The 22,251-nt window shown below is 38.1% G+C and overlaps 1 protein-coding gene across 1 annotated transcript; it reads left to right on the top strand.

Moving 5' to 3' along the window:
• Positions 1-3,705: 3,705 nt before the first annotated feature.
• On the top strand, positions 3,706-19,175 carry LOC112055905 (uncharacterized). The gene is made up of 6 exons (XM_052883280.1): positions 3,706-4,062; positions 10,445-10,595; positions 14,179-14,293; positions 15,071-15,205; positions 17,372-17,585; positions 18,971-19,175. Exons 1-6 carry the CDS (start codon positions 3,900-3,902, stop codon positions 19,126-19,128), a joined length of 936 nt encoding a protein of 311 aa, XP_052739240.1. The 5' UTR covers positions 3,706-3,899; the 3' UTR covers positions 19,129-19,175.
• Positions 19,176-22,251: the final 3,076 nt, after the last annotated feature.

Consider the following 22,251-nt stretch of genomic DNA (forward strand, 5'->3'; position numbering starts at 1 on the left):
TTCACCGCGGCTAGTTGCCTCGACTGGTGACAGAAGGGCTGGCTCATTTTTTGCGCAAAGGATCAGCCTGGCTGTCCAGCGCGGAAATGCAGCCAGTATTCTTGCCACCATTCCACGTGGGCATGATTTGTATAGTTATTAGGAGAAGTTAGCATAAGTTCCCTATTGTATTCTTTCTCAATAAAAAAAAAAAAAAAAAAAAAAAAAAAAAAAAAACAAATTTAAATTATTGTGATCAAATTAGTATTTCATGTTGATAATATTAAAAACGTTAAATATTTTGGAGAAGCAAAAATAATTTGAATAATAAAATCAGACAATATTTATTATGCCGCCAAGTCTATCTAGAGTTTTTAAATTTTTTAGTTAAAAAATAAATAAAAGAATCTTTTTCTCTAACCATTTCTTAATTGCAAAATTTTATTGATTGTGATCGGTGAATTAGTTATTCTTAACCACATAATAAATAAAGAATGATCCAGAATGAGTCTTTACAAGCATCGTGGTAAAACTCGTGTTACCCATAAAAACCAAACGTCTAAACGAGTCTTCCTGACATCAGCATATAAACACTTTTTTCATAACTTGTATTTAAAAAATTAACGCTAACAACAATAATGTAAATCAATATAATAATCAGTTTATTTATAATTATCAACAAAAAAATATTCCACCTTATTTCTTCAGTTTTTAAAATATTTAAAAATATGAGACGCCATTTTTTTTGAATAATATTGAAAATTACTGATCGTGTCGTACTGACTCGAGACGTTATGAAACATTGAAATATAGACCATCACGGCCGACAGGCGTTTTAGCTCGTCTTGTCAAAAACATGTTTAAAAACTAAAACTTTAAAAAAGTATGAAAAAAAATTTAAATTTATTTTTTTATGGTAGTAATTTCAACGATAATGAAATATTTAAGACCATTTAAAAAAAATGTCAACTAGTTGTTCAGTAATTATAAAATAAAGTATGTCTGGCTATCGCTTTAGGTCCATTAAGTGTAGAGGCCGAAGATAAAGCAATTCACGGTCGAGTAATATTGGAGTTTTAAAAGTACAAGGAGCCGAAATATGTTTTAATATCAAAAGGGATATTTCCATTTTTCCCCTTTCCCCTTCAAGCATGAGAAAACTGAATAAATTTTAGTTAGGCTATATACTTCTACTTAGTAATTTAGTAATTATCAAAATCCATTCACTAGTTTCTTAGATACAAAGTTGTGTGTATCAGTCACTAGGAAAACGTATCGTTATCTGAGTTCGAGTCTCCTCTCAGAATGAGAGGGGTTAGGCCAATAGTCCACCACGCTAGCCCAATGAGGGTTGGCAAACTTCACACACGCAGAGAATTAAAAAAATTCTCAGGTATGCAGGTTTCCTCACGATGTTTTTCCTTCACCGTTTGAGACACGTGATATTTAATTTCTTAAAATGCACACAACTGAAAAGTTGGAGGTGCATGCCCCGGACCAGATTCACACCCACATTCACACCCTGCGGAGGCAGAGGTCATATCCACTGGGCTATCACGGCTCACAGCGTGTACAAAGTGGTAATACAATCAAAACTTAGAAAACTTTGGTTGCATAAGAAATGCAAACACGTTTCAAGAGCTTGAAAACACAAAGAAACCGAAGCGTGAAGCTTTTTTTCAAACTACTTCGTTCAAACAACATCTCTTCTGAAATCTACTCTCATTAAAGAGTAAGAAGTTGAATGAATAAATTTTTATTAATTTTGTTTAATCAGCAATGTAAATACCTCAAAGCCTACGACTACTGCAACGGAATAGTATTTGTGGTAGATTACTCAGAAGCAGATATCATTGAGACCCTCAAATGGCTTGATTTGGTTGGCTTGCGTCAATTCAACACAATCTTAATTGTAAGCATATTTTTTGTTATTTTTACAATTTTTTTTTTGCATCTTCGTCTTCGTCAGCTGTTGTAAGGACTTCCAAACACCGCGGTCTCAAGGTGCCTACATTCAGTTTGCTACTTGGAACCAAGAAGGTTGAGGTATTGAGGTATTTGAGGCCTTTATTGCTGACAAGTATTTTAAAGTTTACAGTTAATACAAATAATACAATTAAGTTGTATTCAATAACAAATTAGAAGAAGAAGAAATACTTTATTGCACACAAGAACACAATCACACTAATCACACTATCACATCACATCACACTGTCACACTAATATTATAAAGGCGAAAGTTTGTGTGTAAGTGTGTAAGTATGTTTGTTCCTCTTTTACGCTGCGGTTACTAGAGCGATTTGGCTGGGAATGGAAATCGATTTTACTCTGGATTAACACATAGGATAGTTTTCCATCCATCCATGGTTCCCGTGGGATTTGTGAAAAACTGAATTCCACGCGGACGAAGTCGCGGGCGTCCGCTAGTAATAAATAAAACATAAAACATTACACAAATCAGTTTAAATTATAGTTAATTTTTTGTTATCAGTGTGTTTTCTTGACACACAAGCCTCTTCCAGCAGTTTCTATTTTGTTCTGTCCTGAGCTATCCTCTTTTAAGTTGCTCCTCCTATCATTAACGCGCTCTTTTTTTGACGGCCTCCGTGGCGCAGTGGTATGCGCGGTGGACTTACAAAACGGAGGTCCTGGGTTCGATCCCCGGCTGGGCAGATTAAGATTTTCTTAATTGGTCCAGGTCTGGCTGGTGGGAGGCTTCGGCCTTGGCTAGTTACCACCCACCATCACTTACCATCAGGTGAGATTGTAGTCAAGGGCTAACTTGTAAAGAATAAAAAAAAAGTCCTTAAAACCTATCTTTCAAAGTCACTACGATCCAAATTCAATACATCTGGTGTGAAGATGAAATTCCTACAAGCATTAGTATTTGTAAATTTTAACTTAAAATTAGATATATAGGGCATACATTATTATGATATAGCTGAATATTTTATATTGTTCTATTAATTCACAATATAAAATATTCATAATAAAAAGTGAGTTTGTTTTTTTGTCAACTAACCAACTAACACTAAACAGATTTTATTAATTATTTCACAAATGGAAATCTAGATTATCAGCACGTAACACTCTCTGATCCCCGTATTCCTACGAGAAGTACGCGAATGAATCCAAGGACTATCCACTAACAAGGTGAGAGAAAAAAAGGCCTATTAAAAACATGTATGGACCCGCATCAAATTTTATAGCAAATCTACAAATACTATCCATTGATACAATATTTGCTGTCAGTATTCGAATTTAGCGTGTAAAATTTTACAATGAATACTTAATCGTTGAAAATAAAGTAAAATAAAATAAAATTAAAGATTGTTCAACATATTGATATTAAAGCGTTAAAAATTATATTGCTTATTAAATTTATCAATATAGTTAACGGAAACGCGACAAAAATAAAAAAAGGGTTATATATATTATTATAGTGTTTTATTAGAGGTCATTCTCGTTGGCATTTGCTTCTAAAGACTTTTTAGAACTTAACAATTTCGTCATACATGATTTTTGAGTAATTCTAACCGTTTACAAACTGCATGCAGTGGTAACTTTCCAAAAGAATATTATTCTCCATTTTTTTCACAAATTTTCATGGGAGGGGTAGAGTAGGTTTTAGGGTGGGGTAGGGAAGAAGTAAGTGCAAATAAGTCAAAGCGAAGCTTGGCCGGGTCCGCTAGTAGTAGCGTAGGTTTGAAGAATATTACAACACTCAGCTAGATTGCGTTTAAACATAACAACGTATAGAAAAAACACAAAGATATTTTTTAATTTAAAGGAAGATTTAATAACCTGTCGAAGACAGGTATAAATGTGACATTGGAATCGTGTTGCCCGTATAGTTGCGTGTTCCTATTTGACTTGGTCGAATAACTTCATTCCAACTAAAGCATCACATCGGATCGGATATGGAGTCAATACCGAAAGACTCTATATTTGAATTTAATCCCGACACTCTCGAATATCTGAGGAAACAGTATGATTTGGACAAACCCGGCAGAATTGAGGAAGCTATCAACATTTTGGAGGAATGGATAAAGAAGCAGAATCATTTTGTTGTTAAGGAATTTCGTAAGTGAATTTTATTTTATCTAGTCAAACTTTGTTCCTCTATTGTTGTCCTCCATTGCTATAGTCTTTATGTATCTTTTTATAATTTATGTTACCAGTTTTTTTTACTTAATGCATAATTATTATGTTTTCATTCTCACTCAAGTTTAATAATATTTAATTTATCACAAAAATATAAAGAAGAATCACCATTTTTCCAATCACCGCAAATTTTCACAGAACGAATACTACGAGGAAACTGGATAGAGAGGCAAATATCGGCAATTATACAGCCGGTTAATACTTTTAGTAATTTTTTAAATCAAAAATACTTTTTTCTATCATTATTTATAAATTAATTAATATCCATTTTATATTTAAAATCGAAAATAATGAAAATTAAATAAAAAAATAACATATAAACACTATAGGGACCAACATTATTTCTATACTGCCTACTTCTCCTCTCCATTAATGAAAGTCGGCGGTCAGCTTTCTACTCCTGGTCCATGGCTAAGCAGAAAAGTTCTTCGACTGTTTTTATGTCACTCCCCTGTTTCGTAACCAGGATCTTCTTCCTTCTTCCTACTCCTCTTTTGCCTGCAATCTTGCCCATCATAATAGTTTGAAGCAAACGGTATCTATCGTGCCGCAAACTATGTCCGAGGTACAAGATCTTCCGGCGCTTGATGGTTATAACAAGCTCGGTCTTCTTCTGCATTTTTGCAAGAACGTCAGTGTTAGACACTTACCCCACCCAGCTTATGCGGAGCATTCTATGATATGTCCAAATCTCAAAGGCTTCCAGCTTTTTACGAAGTTCTTGCACTAGGGTCCATGCTTCACATCCATATAATACGGGCCATATCTACAACTCTATAGGAGTCTGGTACGTAATTTTAGAGAAAGCTGACGGCCACAGAGAACTTTCTTCATCTTCATATAAGATGCACATGCAATTTACACTTCCATAGTATTTAAAAGTTACTTTTGAAAAAATTGTTAAATTCTCGAGATTTATGGCGTAACATTACTATAATATGTGATCTAGCCTGTCTTCGAGGTAAGATCAGTGAACTAAGCGATCGTTGGTGTGATACCAGCATGACGAATGACGACTAGAATTAATTTATCATATCTACCAAGCCTTTTTTACGTCCTAAGTGTGTGAAAAAAGTTGGAAGCTAAATATAAATCACTTTTTGATGAATAGATAAGTATAAATAATATACGTTACAATACCTAAACACAAATATTTTCAATCGTTTCGTTTTAAATCGTTTTCAACCAGATTTTCAATGGAAGATAGAGGTAGGTAATGAGTATTGGTGGACTATTGGTCTAACCTCTCTCATTCTAAGAGGAGACTGAATATGGGTTGATAATGATAATGATAATAATATATATTATCCCCGTGCTCCGACGGGAGCTAAAACCTGCTGGAAACTGCGCGGCGTCAGCTAATATCGATATATTTCGTAATATTGTTTATATTAAATTTGATATGAGTCAACTACCCTATTGTGAAGTAGTAAATTGTAGTAAATAAATAAATATACCAGAAAAACATAAATCATTATTACATGATTAAACATGTAATTTTTTGTTGACTAAATTGATTGAAGTGCTACATGTTTTAAGCCTTAACCTTCAATGTATGACGTTAATGCATTAAATTGCATTTTGATTAAATATGATTCAGCAACCTTGGAGATTTAAATTAATTGATATTGCTTACTGTTAAAAATGAAGTTTGCAATTGCAAATGTTTCTCGAATCTCGTAATAAGTTTCCCACACTGCTCATGCATTTATAGCTAAACAATGTTTCAATAATAGCTTCTAGTGTTGAAAGAGTACAATGGACAGCGGTAATCGCAAGAAATGTATGCAAGAAACGTATTGAAAAAAAAATATGTAATTAGCATACTCCTCTAGAATTAGCGACTGTGTCGAAAGGATTTGGCTTCGGTAGGCTACGCTTAACTTAAATACCCCTTTAAGAGTGTGCAATATGTAATTTGGTGGATACAAATGGTTCTGGATCTCAGATTCTGGAAAAGTTAGGAGCCTGATATTTGGGTAAATGATATTTCAAAGTGTTTTGACTATACAAAATACACAATTTGTAAAACTTTTCTCGATAGTTTATTTTTTTGAAAAATACATGTTTTGCTCACATTTTGCTTTCAATCTCAGGAAAAGCAAACTTATTTTCTTAAATTTTTGTTTTGTATAGAAAATTAGGTATATATCTTGAACACGCCCATTTTATTTTTCGTTATGTTGTTTAATTTACTTGCAATTAGGTAAAAATGGTTTTGGCGCTTACGTCATAAAATTTGTGTCGCGCGTCAATCGCTCCGTGCTTTTCACTCACGTGAAAGTCATAATTCGGCGTCTCGTTTGCGCTTCGAATTTTATCCATATCGTACCGACGCGCTGCGCGCTCTTAAGAGAAGCCTGACTATTGTATCACTAATATGACCGAGACCGGCGGTCTATCCGTGACATCGTTATTACACCACCAACTTTCCAACCTTAGATTACTGTATTCTGAGTTTCCAACCTTTTGCTGGTTGTTTTTTCTACTGAATTTCTATCGAAAATTTCTTAGAAAATAGAAGTGCTCTGTATTTCATTGCTTGATCGTGATCGAAGCTCTGGATAACGAGGCCCAGCCGAATAATTCACTAATTTTGATGTATGTTATTGGGCAATAACATTTTTTACCGGCGAAATTTACCAATTAGCTGTTAGTAATTTTAAAGTCGTATTCACTATTTCCATAATGGTAACTAGCAGGCCTTCTGTCACTGATACCATTGTACCCAAAAGAAAGTCTAAACAATGCTATTTATAAAAACTTGTATGTATGAGTCAACACTCATACATACAAGTTTTTATAAATAGCCTCGTTGCTTTAGTAGTTAACCTATTCAGTTACTTTTGCATCAATTACAGTCTTAATCTGATCCATTGCCGTTCTATGAATAAGAATTTATATAGATGTGTTAGTCTAGTATCATCATCATCATCATATCAGCCGATGGACGTCCACTGCAGGACATAGGCCTTTTGTAGGGACTTCCAAACATCACGATACTGAGCCGCCTGCATCCAGCGAATCCCTGCGACTCGCTTGATGTCGTCAGTCCACCTGGTGGGGGGTCGGCCAACACTGCGCTTACTAGTGCGGGGTCGCCATTCCAGCACTTTGGGACCCCAACGTCCATCGGCTCTTCGAACTATGTGCCCCGCCCATTGCCACTTCAGCTTCGCAACTCGTTGAGCTATGTCGGTGACTTTGGTTCTTCTGCGGATCTCCTCATTTCTGATTCGATCACGCAGAGATACTCCTAACATAGCTCGTTCCATCGCCCGCTGTGTGACTCTAAGCCTTCTTATGAGGCCCATAGTTAGCGACCAAGTCTCGGAACCATAGGTCATCACTGGCAACACGCACTGTTCGAAGACTTTTGTCTTCAGGCACTGAGGAATTTCGGACGAAAAGATGTCGCGAAGCTTCCCGAATGCAGCCCAGCCGAGTTGGATTCGACGGTTCACCTCTTTCTCGAAATTGGACCTACCTAACTGGATCATATGTCCTAGGTATATGTATTCGTCTACAATTTCGAGTGCAGCGTTCTCAACTATAACTGGGTGGAGCGATACATGAGCATTACACATTATTTTTGTTTTGCCCATGTTCATTTTCAGGCCCACCTGTTGAGAAACGCTGCTGAGGTCATTGAGCATGGTACTAAGGTCATCCAGAGTCTGTGCCATGATGACTACATCATCCGCGAACCGCAGTTGAGTGATGTACTCGCCATTGATGTTGATGCCAAGTCCGCTCCAGTCCAGAAGCTTAAAGACGTCTTCCAGTGCGGCGGTAAATAGCTTCGGAGAGATCACATCTCCCTGACGCACTCCTCGCTGCAACTGGATTGGCCTCGTAGTCTGATCCTGAATACGGACTGACATAGTGGCGTTTTCGTACAAGCACTTCAACGCTTGGATATACCTGTAATCAATTCGGCATCTCTGCAATGACCTTAGCACAGCCCAGGTTTCCACCGAATCGAAGGCTTTCTCATAGTCCACAAACGCTAAGCAAAGTGGCTGGTTATACTCGTGAGTCTTCTGTATAACCTGCCGCAGCGTATGGATGTGGTCTATGGTACTAAAGCCTTTCCGGAAACCGGCTTGTTCGGGAGGCTGGAAGTCGTCAAACCTATTAGCGAGACGATTCGTAATGACTCTCGAGAACAATTTGTAAACATGGCTTAGCAGCGAGATGGGTCTGTAATTCTTCAGCAAGGTGTTGTCACCTTTTTTGAAGAACAGAACCACCACGCTCCTATGCCACGCCTCACGCGTCGTGCCCTCGTGAATGACGGAATTGAACAATCGCTGAAGGACTTTAAGTATCGGTTTTCCACCCGCTTTCAGGAGTTCTGCTGTGATTCCGTCCTCACCTGGCGCCTTATTGTTCTTCAGGTGTTTGAGAGCCACACTAATCTCGTATAGGCTGACGTCCGGGATATCTTCGGTATAGTGTCGGGTCAACTTGGCTCTGGGGTCTTTAGCCAAATTGGCAACAGGCTGCTGAGTAGTCGTGTATAGCTGTCCATAGAACTTCTCGACCTCACTTAATAACTCGGGCTTGGAAGAAATTAGATTACCGTGTTCGGTCTTCAAACGCGTCAGCTGCCTCTGTCCAATAGACAGATCTCTGGCGAAAACTTTCGAGCCTCGATTATTTTCAATCGCATTTTTAATACGCTCGGTATTGAAATTTCGCAAGTCGCTGGTTTGCGACTTAGAGATCTGTCTACTGATTTGTCGGTATTTTGACGCATCTGCTGAAGACTGTAATCTCATTTCTTGCCTCTCTTCCATGAGTTTAAGTGTTTGGTCCGAGAACTTTTTGGTTCTTTTCGCACGGTGGGTCTTATAGAACTTAGACCCAACGGAATGGACAGTTTCCACGAACCTGTTGTTCAGATCGTCCACAGTTTCGCAATTTGCTAGGCAATCAAAGCGGTTCTGCAGTTCTAGTTGAAAGGACTCAGGGTTTTGAATATGGGCACGAGTAGGTCGGAGCGTAGACTTCACCAGTCGATACCGTTCCAGCTGAATGTTGATATTCAACGTGCCTCTAACCATTCGGTGATCGCTACCGGTTTTCACCCTATGGATCACAGAAACATCGTTGAATATTTGCCGTCTGGTAGACAAGATGAAGTCGATCTCGTTTTTCGTGGAACCATCGGGGCTCATCCAGGTCCATTTCCTGTGTGGTGGCTTCTTGAAGAAGGAGTTCATCATAAAGAGGCCCTCCTTCTCCATGAAGTCAGCCAACATTTGGCCCCTATCGTTCCGTTGCCCATATCCAAATCGTCCCACTTTCAACTCTGAACCGCTACGTTCGCCCAGCTTTGCGTTAAAATCCCCCATCACAACATTGTAATAAGAGTTTGAGGCATGTATGGCTTTAGAAATATCCTCATACAATACCTCTACCTCCTCGTCGGGATGTGTCGAGGTCGGTGCGTAAACCTGTATAACCTTCAACGAATACCGTTTGGTAATTCGGAGGACCAGGAACGCTACCCTGCTCGACACACTCTCGACTTTTACAACATTGTTCACGAGGGACTTGTGAACGATAAATCCGACACCACCCTGGGACTGTTGGTCGCCCTCCCGGTAGTAGAGCATGTTGCCGGATTCAAGGATTATCGAGCCCTCCCCCTCTCTTCGGACTTCAGACAATCCTATGATATCCCAGTGCAACTTGCTCATAACTTCTTCCAGCTCGATGACCTTTTCGTCGGACCTCAAAGTGCGTGCGTTGTATGTTGCCAGGTCTAGTCGTCGGGGTTGGCAGCGGAATCTCTGCCGGAGATTCTTAACACCCCTTGCCCCGCCGTTACCATAACCGCTGCCAGAGCCAGGAATAGCGGGGCTGCCGGGGACTAGGGGCTGTGTTTTGTTTTTGCCGTCCATACAAAGTTTTGCCCAGTACTGACCACGCTGGGCATGCGGGTTGGTCAGCGCAGTGCTAGATTACTCGCGCCGGTGTCGCTGCTGCCCGACACCGGCCTGAGGCATTTCGTAATCTAGCAGTCTAGTATAATTAAGTTTAAATTGAAGATTTTATATAAAGAGATTTTTCGCTGAGCGAATATGCCTCTCTGTTTTATCTTCAATTTAAATTTAATTATACTAGACTAACACATCTATATAAATTCTTATTCATAGAACGGTAATGGATCAGATTAAGACTGTAATTGATGCAAAAGTAACTGAATAGGTTAACTACTAAAGCAACGAGGCAGTTGACCTTGAAATTCACAAGAAAGATTAGTATTAATTTTATATAATTTTGGTTCCAGCACGAGATTATTTAGAGAGAGCGATCATAATAAGTAAAGGGTCCGTAGAACGCGCGAAGACAAAATTGGATAAGATATGCACTTATAGAACCCTGTTCCCTGACTTCTTTGGAGTGTATGATTTGAAAAACTCTCCTCTATTGGATGACTTGTAAGATACATTTAATACCACCAAATTTTTTCCTTAATATAACCAAAGTCACCGACATAGCTCAACGAGTTGCGAAGCTGAAGTGGGCGGGGCACATAGTTCGAAGAGCCTATGGACGTTGGGGTCCCAAGGTGCTGGAATTGCGACCCCGCACTAGTAAGCGCAGTGTTGGCCGATCCCGCACCAGGTGGACTGACGACATCAAGCGAGTCGCAGGGATTCGCTGGATGCAGGTGGCTCAGTATCGTGATGTTTGGAAGTCCCTACAAAAGGCCTATGTCCAGCAGTGGACGTCCATCGGCTGATGATGATGATGATGATGTCGTGTAGAAACCGCAAGTGCACCACTTTGCATTAGCAAGATTATGTAATTTTTAACTTCTTTTTCTTGTCCTTGGGCTTATAAATGGCTTCATAGCTATTTATAGGTATAATGCCGTTTGGTCATAAAAATCTAAACCGGGTTTTAGCTACGTACGATGACACGAGTTTTGACGGCCTCCGTGGCGCAGTGGTATGCGCGGTGGATTTAACAAGTCGGAGGTCCTGGGTTCGATCCCCGACTGGGCCGATTGAGGTTTTCTTAATTGCTCCAGGTCTGGCTGGTGGGATGCTTCGGCCATGGCTAGTCACCACCCTACTGACAAAGACGTACCGCCAAGCGATTTAGCGTTTCGGTACGATGTTGTGTAGAAACCGGAAGGGGTGTAGATTTGCATCCTCACCTAACAAGTTAGCCCGCTTCTATCTTAGACTGCATCATCACTTACCATCAGGTGAGATTGTAGTCAAGGGCTAACTTGTAAAGAATAAAATAAAAAAAGAAACCTACATTATAATTTTAAGACATTAATTAATATCACGTGTCTCAAGCGGTGAAGAAACCTGTATAGGTATAGAGAGTTTTCTTAATTCTTTACGTGTGTGAAGTCTTCCAATCCACATTGAGCCAGCGTGGTTTACTGTTAGTTTAACGCTCAGAGGAGACTCGTGCTCAGCAGTGAGCTGAATATGGGTTGTTAATGATAATTTATAGTTGTATAAGTAGGTCAATATACTTAAACATCTTTATTAAATTAAATTTTAGTTCCTGTTCCCTTGTGAATACGGGTTAAAGAAATACTCGGTTTAAATAAGGATGTGTTACGGTACTCGGTGATAATGTAGTTTTCTATTGGTGAAGAAAAAATGAAAATCGGTATTAATGAATACGGGTTAAATAAAGACTATGTTACTCGGTGATAATGTAGCATTCCATCGGTAAAGAAAAAATAAAAAATCGGTGTCAAATAAATACGGGTCAAATAAAGACTAGATTTTTAGTTCATTTATTTAATTATGCCCAAAACCCTACGTATCCAAGTGACTGTCACTTAAACCTCCTCGTACATTTCACTACAAAATTGGAGTATCCTTACTAGCTGACGCCGAACGGTTTCACCCGCGTGGTTCCCGATCCCGTTGGAATTAGGGGATAATATATAGCCCATAGCCTTCCTCGATAAATGGGCTATCTAACACTGATAGAAGTTTTTAAATCGGACCAGTAATTCCTGAGATTAGCGCGTTCAATCAAACAAATATACAAACTCTTCAGCTTTATAATATTAGTATAAATTACTTCAACATTGTAGAATCACCATCATCATAGTCGGTACCTAGGTTTTTCTCATAGGATTATATAAATGAATCTATAATTATTCACAGACAACAAAAACTAATCCACGTCACAAAAACAATTTTCAGTCTACATAATAAAAGCCTGCAAGTCCCAGACATACCTATTGTTAAGACAGCTTGTAGTTTTTGCGACAGGGCCGGATTAAGGAGATGAAGTCGCAGGCGCCTGCTAGTAGATAATATAGGTATACCATAGGGAAGTTGTTATCAACCCATATTCGGCTCACTGTTGAGCTTGAGTCTCCTCTCAGAATGAGAGGGGTTAGGCATTAGTCTACCACGCGGCCCAATGCGGATTGGCAGACTTCACACACGCAGAAAATTAAGAAAATTTTCTGGTATGCAGGTTTCTTAAAATGCACACAACTAAAAAGTTGGAGGTGCATGCCCGGGACCGGATTCGAACCCACACCCTCCGGAATCGGAGGCAGAGGTCACGTCCACGGCGCTATCACGGTTACCTGAAACTTTATAAACATGCTATATTCCAAAGACACCACTCGTACTTACCTATGGTGGGAGCAAATGCTGACTGACATACCATATGGATTTACAAAACGGTCCTGGGTTCGATCCCCGGCTGGGCCGATTGAATTTTTCTTAATTGGTCCAGATCTGGCTGGTGGGAGGCTTCGGCCGTGGCTAGTTACTACCCTACCGACAAAGACGTACCGCCAAGCGATTAAGCGTTCCGGTACGATGCTGTGTAGAAACCGAATTACTAAATTAGTGCTTTACTTACGAAATCAGTCCGTCTTATGATTAACAACATATTTGGCTCACTAACTGTGAGCACGAGTCTCCTCTCAGAATGAGAGGGGTTCGGCCGATAGTTTACACCTACATTTACATTACACATGTATAAAGAATTAAGAAATCTCTCAAGTATGCAGGATTCCTTACGATGTTTTTCCTTTAAAGTTCGAGACAAGTGATATTTAATTTATTAAAATACACATAACTGTCCCATTTCTCATTTATGTGCATGTCCCGGATCGGATTCAATCCTACGCCTTCCGAATTGAAGGCAGAGGTAATATACACTGGGCTATAACGGCTCAAACATATCATCATTATATCATCCTAATCGCTATTTGAATGGCCTACTACGTGGCCAGCCTTGTGGCTGGGCTTACGGCTTAGGCTTAAGGCTTAGGGCTTAGGGCTTAAGGTGATAATGTTTAACTCTTTCATAGTTACAAAAAAAAATGGTAACTGAATGTTAGTTAGACGTTTCTAGGGTTCTACACCCAACAGAAAAAAGAGGAAGCTAATAGAGGAAGGAATAATTAGACCAGAGACATTTACAGGTTGCTGGGGAGTTTATTTATTAATTCTTTACCGAAAATTAATTAATAATTTTCAAGGAACATATGTTCTAAAATTAATATAACGAACACACAGACAGACAGACAAAAATTTTACTGATTGCATTTTTGGCATCAGCATCGATCACTAATCACCCCCTGATAGTTATTTTGGAAATATATTTTAGGTATGTACAGAATATACCTGTCTTTAGATTTAATATAAATGTAGATTAAGATTAAGAAAAGTCCTTGAAATAAATAATGGATAATGATGATGACTGAGTTAAGTAATCAACTCGGACTTTTATGTAACCTGTAGATACCTACATAAATCGATTATTGTGTAAAACTCGTGCGCAATAACTTAACACCTGGTTACGAAACAAACCAAACAAATACAGTATAAACGTCATTCGAGCTAGGTGTCAAGTTAATGCGGACGAGCTGTACCTGGTTATTATGAGTAACATAATGCCAAGGCTGTCGAATATTCTCTCTCAGGCTAAAGGTAAAGGCTGAATGTATACTTCCAGATTTGGACAGTTCATGTTCAACATTTATTATGTTGTTAACATTAATTCTAATTATTTCAGATATGGAATTTTTCTTCCCAAGTTAACAAAAGATCATTACAGAGTATATTTTATGAAAAACAAAGCCAAAACATTTAAGACGGGATTTATTGATTTCTACCGTTATTTTTTTATGGTAAGGATTTTTATTTGTATTTATGACTAGCTGACGCCGCGCAGTTTCACTCGCGTGGTTCAAGTTCCCGTAGGAATACGGGGATAATATATAGCCTATAGACTTCCTCGATAAATGGGCTATCTACAACTGAAAGAATTTTTTAAATCGGACCAGTTTCTGAGATTAGCGCGTTCAATCAAACAAACAAACTATTCAGCTTTATAATACTAGTATAGATTTTACAAAAAAAAAAACGTTTATAAATTCCTGTGTATTATGCCATTTATTGTGTATTATATCCCATTTTTATAGATTTTGGAAATACTTCCCAGCCCATCTATGTTAATATTATGAAGATGTAGGTACAGTTTATGGTATAATAGAGGGTCCTCTCTGATTCTATCGAACTGATTTTGAGTATCACAATAAGCTACGTTATTTGTGAGTATTAGGAACTATATTTTATCCTTCTATTTTCACTGGAACGAGAACTACACGGGTGAAACCGCGATACGTCGGCTATCTATATTTTTATATTTTTTGGCTAGTTAACACCCTTCCGGCTAAGACGTACCGACAAGCGATTACGCGTTCCGGTACAATGTCGTGTAGAAACCGAAAGAGACATGTATTTACATCCTACTTGTAACAAGTTAGCACGCTTCCATCTTAGATTGCATCATCGCTTACCATCAGGTGAGGTTGTGTAGGGCTAACTTGTAATTTCATTCAATGATCAAATAATAATGGCCTTAATGGGTATCTAATCTTTTTTATATCAATAAACTTTTTCAGCAATGTGAGTACATCCAAGCGTATGATTATTGTAACGGGTTAATTCTCGTAATAGATTACACAGAGGCTAACGTTATGGAGACGGTGAAATGGTTTAATTTGGTTGACCTGCGGGAAGCCTTCTCGATTGTAAGAGTACGTATATTTTAACTGACTCATAAAAGCCTTAAATCTGGTAGGTATACTGAGTGCCAGTAGCGTGCATAGGGTTCTTAACTATGCTAACTTAACTTATGTATGCACAGTAAGTTGGAAAATTCCTTGTCCAACATAGGTTTGTTTTGAGTCTTAGGGTAGGCAAAGCATTTTTGTCACTGCTGAGTTTGTTACGCAATCGTCACAGTATGAAAACATTGAAAACTCCCACTAGGCGCTCTGTTAATTAATTCATCATCACTAACAAACAATATTCGAGTTACTGTTTAGCACGGGTCTCCTATCAGAATGAGAAATATTAGACTAATAGTCCACCACACTGGCCCAATGCGGATTGGCAGACTTCTTGTAATACGTTGAGAGTTAAAAAAAGTTGGAGGTGCATGTCCGGACCGGATTCGAACCTACTGCCCTTCTATTTAAGCTATCAAAGCTCCCTCGTTAGTTAGTCTTTCCACTTTGGCTCTTGGGGCTTAAACGTGGACCCTAAAATCTGCAGACTGCAAACGGATTGATGTCATCCAGATGTGGTGCTAGAGGTAAATGCTCTAAGTTTCAAGGGTAATAGAAGGTATTTCAGCCCAAAGCGTCTACACTTAATTCATCTTTAGGTATCAGCCTATTTTATCGACCAACTAAGCCAAGATTCCCTCCTTATATCAGAGCGATATGGAACTTAGACCCACCACGTGGCGACTGCGAATACGACTGCGACATTGCGGGTTGGTGGGATTATTGTGATAACGTGCTTTCGGAAGCAAGGGAGTGTAACACTACCAACTAACTCCGGGCTGAGTGAAAATTCCTTAAAATATAGAAAGCTCAGTATTAGCCCGACGCTACAATGATCTAGAGCACCTTAATTTTTTACCTTGTTATTAAATGAAAAAAAGTCACGCTATGCAAGCAAGGCCGCAATCTTTATTCAAGTATGAAACAGGTATAATATGAACCTTGTAATATACAAGGTTCATATTATACCTGCTCAAAAATGCCAACCAGCTCTTACCAGGTAATTTTCCTCATATCGTCATAATACGAGTAAATCAAATTAGTCAGCAATATAAGGAAAATGAAACGCAAATTTGGACCTTCAACATCCAATGCAATTTTAGTGCTTACACAACATGATGACGACAGTATTGTAACTATTTTGATGCATTTGCCAGATTTCTGTCATACTGGCTGTGTTCCATGGTTTCGCACATATAGATGACATTTTTGCAGGACTTTAAAGTAGATTTACCTATACCAGGTCCAAATATACGTGTTCATGGATGACTAATTAGGTAGCGATATCTGTTAGAAACGTCAAGGAGCTCGTGTCGTTTATCTGTCAGTTGTTTGTCTGTGGACATCTGTCAGTTGACGATCCCTGAGATAGCTCGCGGTAGATTTCAAGTTGATTTAGTTGAACGCTTTAGCTGGATCTAGTCAGTTTCGCAGTGAGTGAAGGAAATTGGTGAGTCAGTTATCCGTATAGTAATTCCATTATAATAATAATATTGCATTGTTATTTACTTGGCTGGAAGGCGTCACGAGTGGAGAAAGAGAGTATTAGCTAGCTGTAAAAGAGCTCTTTAATCCTGCTACTAACGTAACGTTGCCAGCCCGTAATTTCACTCGTGACGTGCGCGGGTGCGAATGCGTGCGGGGAAGTGAGGTGCATCAGTCGTGGGTTTTCCATTCATCGCTACACACCCACCGGCCCGCGCGGACCATCGAGAGTGTTACGAACGAATTTGCCAAGCTATAAATTGCAAATGGCTCACAAAATAATAGTTGCCTACTCAGTGGCGTATGTTGTCCATGCAAGAGGCCGTCCATGTCCAGCAGTGGACGTCTATCGGCTGATAAGGTAAGGTAAGGTAACTCAGTGGCGTAGCTTGCCTTGGAGGGGCCCTGTATCAAAGTTAGTTCGGGGGCCCGATAGACGAACGGCAAATCCCGAAAATCTCAGCAGTTTTTTATGTTTGTTTTTCTCCGGAAAACACCAAATTACTGAGATTCTGGGTTTAATTTTACTAATTTTTACTTCCACACTTAAGGGACCCCTGTAGCCAAGAGGGCCCGTATTGATACGGCTTATACTGCGGTAGCTACGCCCCTGTATCTACTTTATTTAGTTTTTTTTTTTATTTTCAGGAAGGATACGGCATGAGGATAAAAGGTATACACTTTGTGTCAGGATCAAGGGCAGTGGATGCAATCGTCACGATTTTCAAACAAGTACTAAGCGCCAAAGTGGCTGGACGTATACATGTCCATAAAAATATGGAGACTATTTTAGAAGTTATAGACAAAGATATTATACCAGTGGAATATGGCGGGAATGAAAAATCTTTGCTTGAATTACATAGTAAGTATGACATGGGAGAAATCTAAATCTTTCAAATTAACATCAGCACCTTACTTACCTCCCCGCTGAGGTCCCATTAAAGAGCCTACGGCACTTACACATTCAGAAAAAAAAAAACAAAAATGAACATGAATCTTATCTCAGCGAAGACTTATGCCATTGTCTGCCATAGCCAAATATAGATTGGCGCATTTCGTAATAATCTTTTTTTGTGCAAATAATTTCAATGTTGAAATGAAAGAAGTTACACTTTTAAACATTGTTAAAACAAAAGGGTTTCTTTCATCGCCGAAATGGATAACTTAATAAATATTGAATTGAAATTCTGTTCAGTATGTATATTATGCTCTTTATTTCTATTGGACGTAGGAAAAAGTTGTCAGTATTTACCTATACGAATTTTAACAGAGACGACATTGTAAGCTATCGTTACGAGTAAATCGTGACAAGAAATAAAAGCAACTAAATTGTTTATTTACATAATTTTTCGAATGCCAAGAACTTGCGCTTCGGATAATCCATATATACTAATATTATAAAGCTGAAAAGTTTGTTTGTTTGTCTGTTTGATTGAACGCGCTAATCTCAGAAACTACTGGTCCGATTTGAAAAATTCTTTCAGTGTTAGATAGCCCATATATCGAGGAAGGCTATAGGCTATATATTTTCACCTTATTCTTACGGAAACGGGAACCACGCGGGTGAAACCGTCAGTTAGTATAGGTATAAAATTTATATTTGCATATTTGGTCGGTTATATGCCAGCGACGTTTCTATGATAACTGGATGTGCTTTAAATGGATCACTATCTCAAATAACCCTTTTGTATGTGAGTTGATAAATCAAAAGATTAATGTTATAATGGAAAGAATTTCTGACATAAAACAAAAGTCAGCCTGGCTGTCCAGCGCGGAAATGCAGCCAGTATTCTTGCCACCATTCCACGTGGGCATGATTTGTATAGTTATTAGGATAAGTTAGCTTAAGTTCCTTATTGTATTCTTTCTCACTTTAAACAAAAGTTGCTATTCTAGTTAAATTCATGATTATCGGGAGCTTTCAAAGTTTTAAATTTAAACTTTTAATGTAATATTATAAATATCCTATAAAATTAATAAGTTTTGGTTTTATATGTTTCATCCTTAACAATATTACAAGAAGCTAGTGTTTGTAGGGGTTTTTTTTCATCACTAGAAAGTCGCGTTATTTCTTAGTGTCATAGGCGATATTTTATACCCGTATTCTCATAGGGACGGGAACTACGAGGGTTAATTCGGGGTGTCGGCTATATACATATATTTACAACATAAAAAAATATTGAAGATATCTGAAATGTTATATTTAATATATTTTGTAAGTTGACAATATTTTATTCTATTTTGCAGAAAAGAATCTTGAAATACTAACTTCAGATAGTTTTACCAGTCATCTAAGCGAAATAAGCAAGGCTCAAACCAACGAACACTTGAGAATATCATCTGATAACCAACCAAATCAATATTTAGGTTTACCAGGATCGTTTAGAGCACTAAGTGTAGATTAAAGTGTAAAAATGGAAGTAAGTAAGGGTCATAAACAATAAAGGGTTTATTTAACAGTCTACTATAATATTTTATTTACACCTATCTAACAATGAGGTAACTATTTAAACTAATAATCTTTATTCTAAGTTAATTATTAATTATATTTATAATTCTAAGTCTTTACCTATCTATGAAGTTAAAGATTTTGTAACCAGCATTTCATATTTAACTTGTGGTTTAGCGCGCAATTCCAAATACGAATAAATTATAATAAATGTATTTATATTTATATATATGTAAATTCAAATTAAACTTTATATAGAGCCGTGCCGTGTATCCGTGATAGCCCAGTGAATATGACCTCTGCTTCCGATTCCGGAGGGTGTGGGTTCGAATCCGATCCGGGGCATGCACCTCCAACTTTTCAGTTGTGTGCATTAGGTATAAGAAGCTAAATATCACGTATCTCTAACGGTGAAGGAAAACATCGTGATTAAACCTGCATACCAGAGAATTTTCTTAATTCTCTGCGTGTGTGAAGTTTGCAAATCCACATTGGGCTAGTGTGGTGGACTAGACAGCAGTGAGCCGAATATTGTTAATAACGACGATAGAGCCGTGTTATTCTAATTTCTAATTCAGTAATTTGTTTTAGTAATTATGTATAGGAAGGTTTTTTTTCAAATTTCCATCAATTTCGATTTTTTAATTAAGTTGAATTAAGTTAAAAAAAACCGTAAATACACGGGTGAAACCGCGCCACGTCAGCTAGTATTGGATATGAGTCAACTACCCTATTTGTACGAATAGTACCTACCATAGTTACAAACCATGTGCACGCCACTGGTGATATATATACCAGTAAGAGTTAATTAAAATCCTTATCACATCAAGGAGAATTGATACAAATAAATATGTTTATTATTTACATTTATGTAAACTCATGACCCAATATTATTATCAAGTGCTCTCTTTTGAATTGCTACCATAAATACCGGCTATAAACTTCCCCGATAACAATAAAACGGTTCCAAATGGAAACCTGATTGTATCGTAAAACTTTACACATCCTTGCCAACTTCACTTGATGACGCAGCGTTTCGGCGTATGTTTATGATTGAAAGGTCCTTAGCCATGTCAGATTTTTGAGCATAACTTAAGATACGTACGTACGTATCTTGTGGAAAAGGATAAATAAGTTTTCTATACGATACGAAATTGTAGACAATGGGGATTATGAAAAGTTTAGAATATATTGATTTTTATGATACATTCGGGTAAATAAGGTCATAGTTAACTAATTTATATATAAAAAGCAAAGATTGTTTGGATATTTGCAAAATAAATAAGATTATAAAATTTCAAAATCTGTTAAAAATATTTTATTGTAATTAGATGAAAATTCATACAGTTTTAGCTTCCTTACATTAAATGTAACATTTTTGAATGTGAACATGTGAACTATAAACATAAACGCAGAAATAACAAAGATATTAATAATTTTGTTAAATGCCCATACAAATCTAACGATCATTAAGCGCCTACGACGTCATTAGTTCGTACCATTTTGTATGGCGCGTTTTTCAGGGATCCGCGACAGCGCCGCAAATCTGACCCTTAAAATACCTGTAGTTCCGAAAGTATTGATCGCTGATACTCTGTTACTTTTACAAAATTGCTTTAATATTAGCATACTCTTAATTTGTATACAGTTTAAAAAAACCGTCATCATCCCTATTGTCATGATTTTTGGGTGTTGCTTTTTAGTTTTATCCTGTGGACGGCGTTTTGTCGTCTCATACGCTGATGAAACAATCGCGCCGTTTATTTGACGCCCTCGGTGGCGCAGTGGTATGCGCGGTGGATTTACATGACGGAGGTCCTGGATTCGATCCCCGGCTGGACCGATTGAGGTTTTCTAAATTGGTCCAGGTCTGGCTGGTGGGAGGCTTCCGACAAAGACGTACCGCCAAGCGATTTAGTGTTCCGGTACGATGTCGTGTAGAAACTGAAAGGGGTGTGGATTTTTCATCCTCCTCCTAACAAGTTAGCCCGCTTCCATCTTCGATTGCATCATCACTTACCATCAGGTGAGATTGTAGTCAAGGACTAACTTGTAAAGAATAAAAAAACAAGTTATTTCTTGACCAATGAGAACGTTTCTCTCGCAAACTGCCAAATAGTGGTTTCAATAGATCATAAAGTCCGTTTCATGAAATAAGTCCCCCAGACGCGGCACAAAATATGTCTTAATGGCGCTGATTTGTCATTTGTGTCAATTTTAGTTTAGGTTTTAACTGCGGGACTTCTTTCATGAAAAGGACTCTACTTTCGAATCTTGACAATGAAAGACTTGAATTTAAGTGATATGACACTGACGTCAAGAAGGTAGTGTGAACTGGCTAGATGATGAATCGTGTGTGATGGTGCGCTCTCGGAAAGGCCTATGTCCAGCTGTGGACGAATACAGACTGTTGATGATGACACTGATTTTATTAGTTGAAGCTGTCACTTGCTGGCCGCGACTATGTGTTTTACTATACTATAATGTTTCATTGTGTAATTCTTCATAAGTTGTTTTATCTGAGCGGGAAGACTCCACGTAGGTCATGGTAAGTGTTGATATTTCGTCAAAGATACTTTTAAACCTGCTCCCATCGGTCGCAAGCCCGAAGGGCTTGCTGTTGAATTTTTATGATGAAAATAAAGTTAATTTTTTCATGACTCGAACCTTGAATCTCGTGAGCGGAAGCAACATATGCTAACCAATTGACCAAATAGGCCCGACTGCCTCGTTACATAAAATAATTTTTACCTTGTATCTCAATACATTGATCGCATACTTAGAGACACAAAATACGAAAAGTTCATACTGTGAATTACATTCATCATCATCAATCCATATTCGGTTCACTGCTGAGCTCGAGTCTCCTCTCAGAATGGGAGGGGCTAGGCCAATTGTCCATCACACTGGCCCAATACGGATTGGCATATTTCACATACGCAGAGAATTGAGAAAATTCTCTGGTATGCAGGTTTACTCACGATGTTTTTCCTTCACCGTTTGAGAGACGTGATATTTAATTTCTTAAAATGCACACAACTGAAAAGTTGAAGTTGAATGAATTACATTAGTTAAACGT

The sequence above is a fragment of the Bicyclus anynana genome, chromosome 8 (assembly GCF_947172395.1).
Source record: "Bicyclus anynana chromosome 8, ilBicAnyn1.1, whole genome shotgun sequence".
Taxonomy (NCBI): Eukaryota; Metazoa; Arthropoda; class Insecta; order Lepidoptera; family Nymphalidae; genus Bicyclus; species Bicyclus anynana.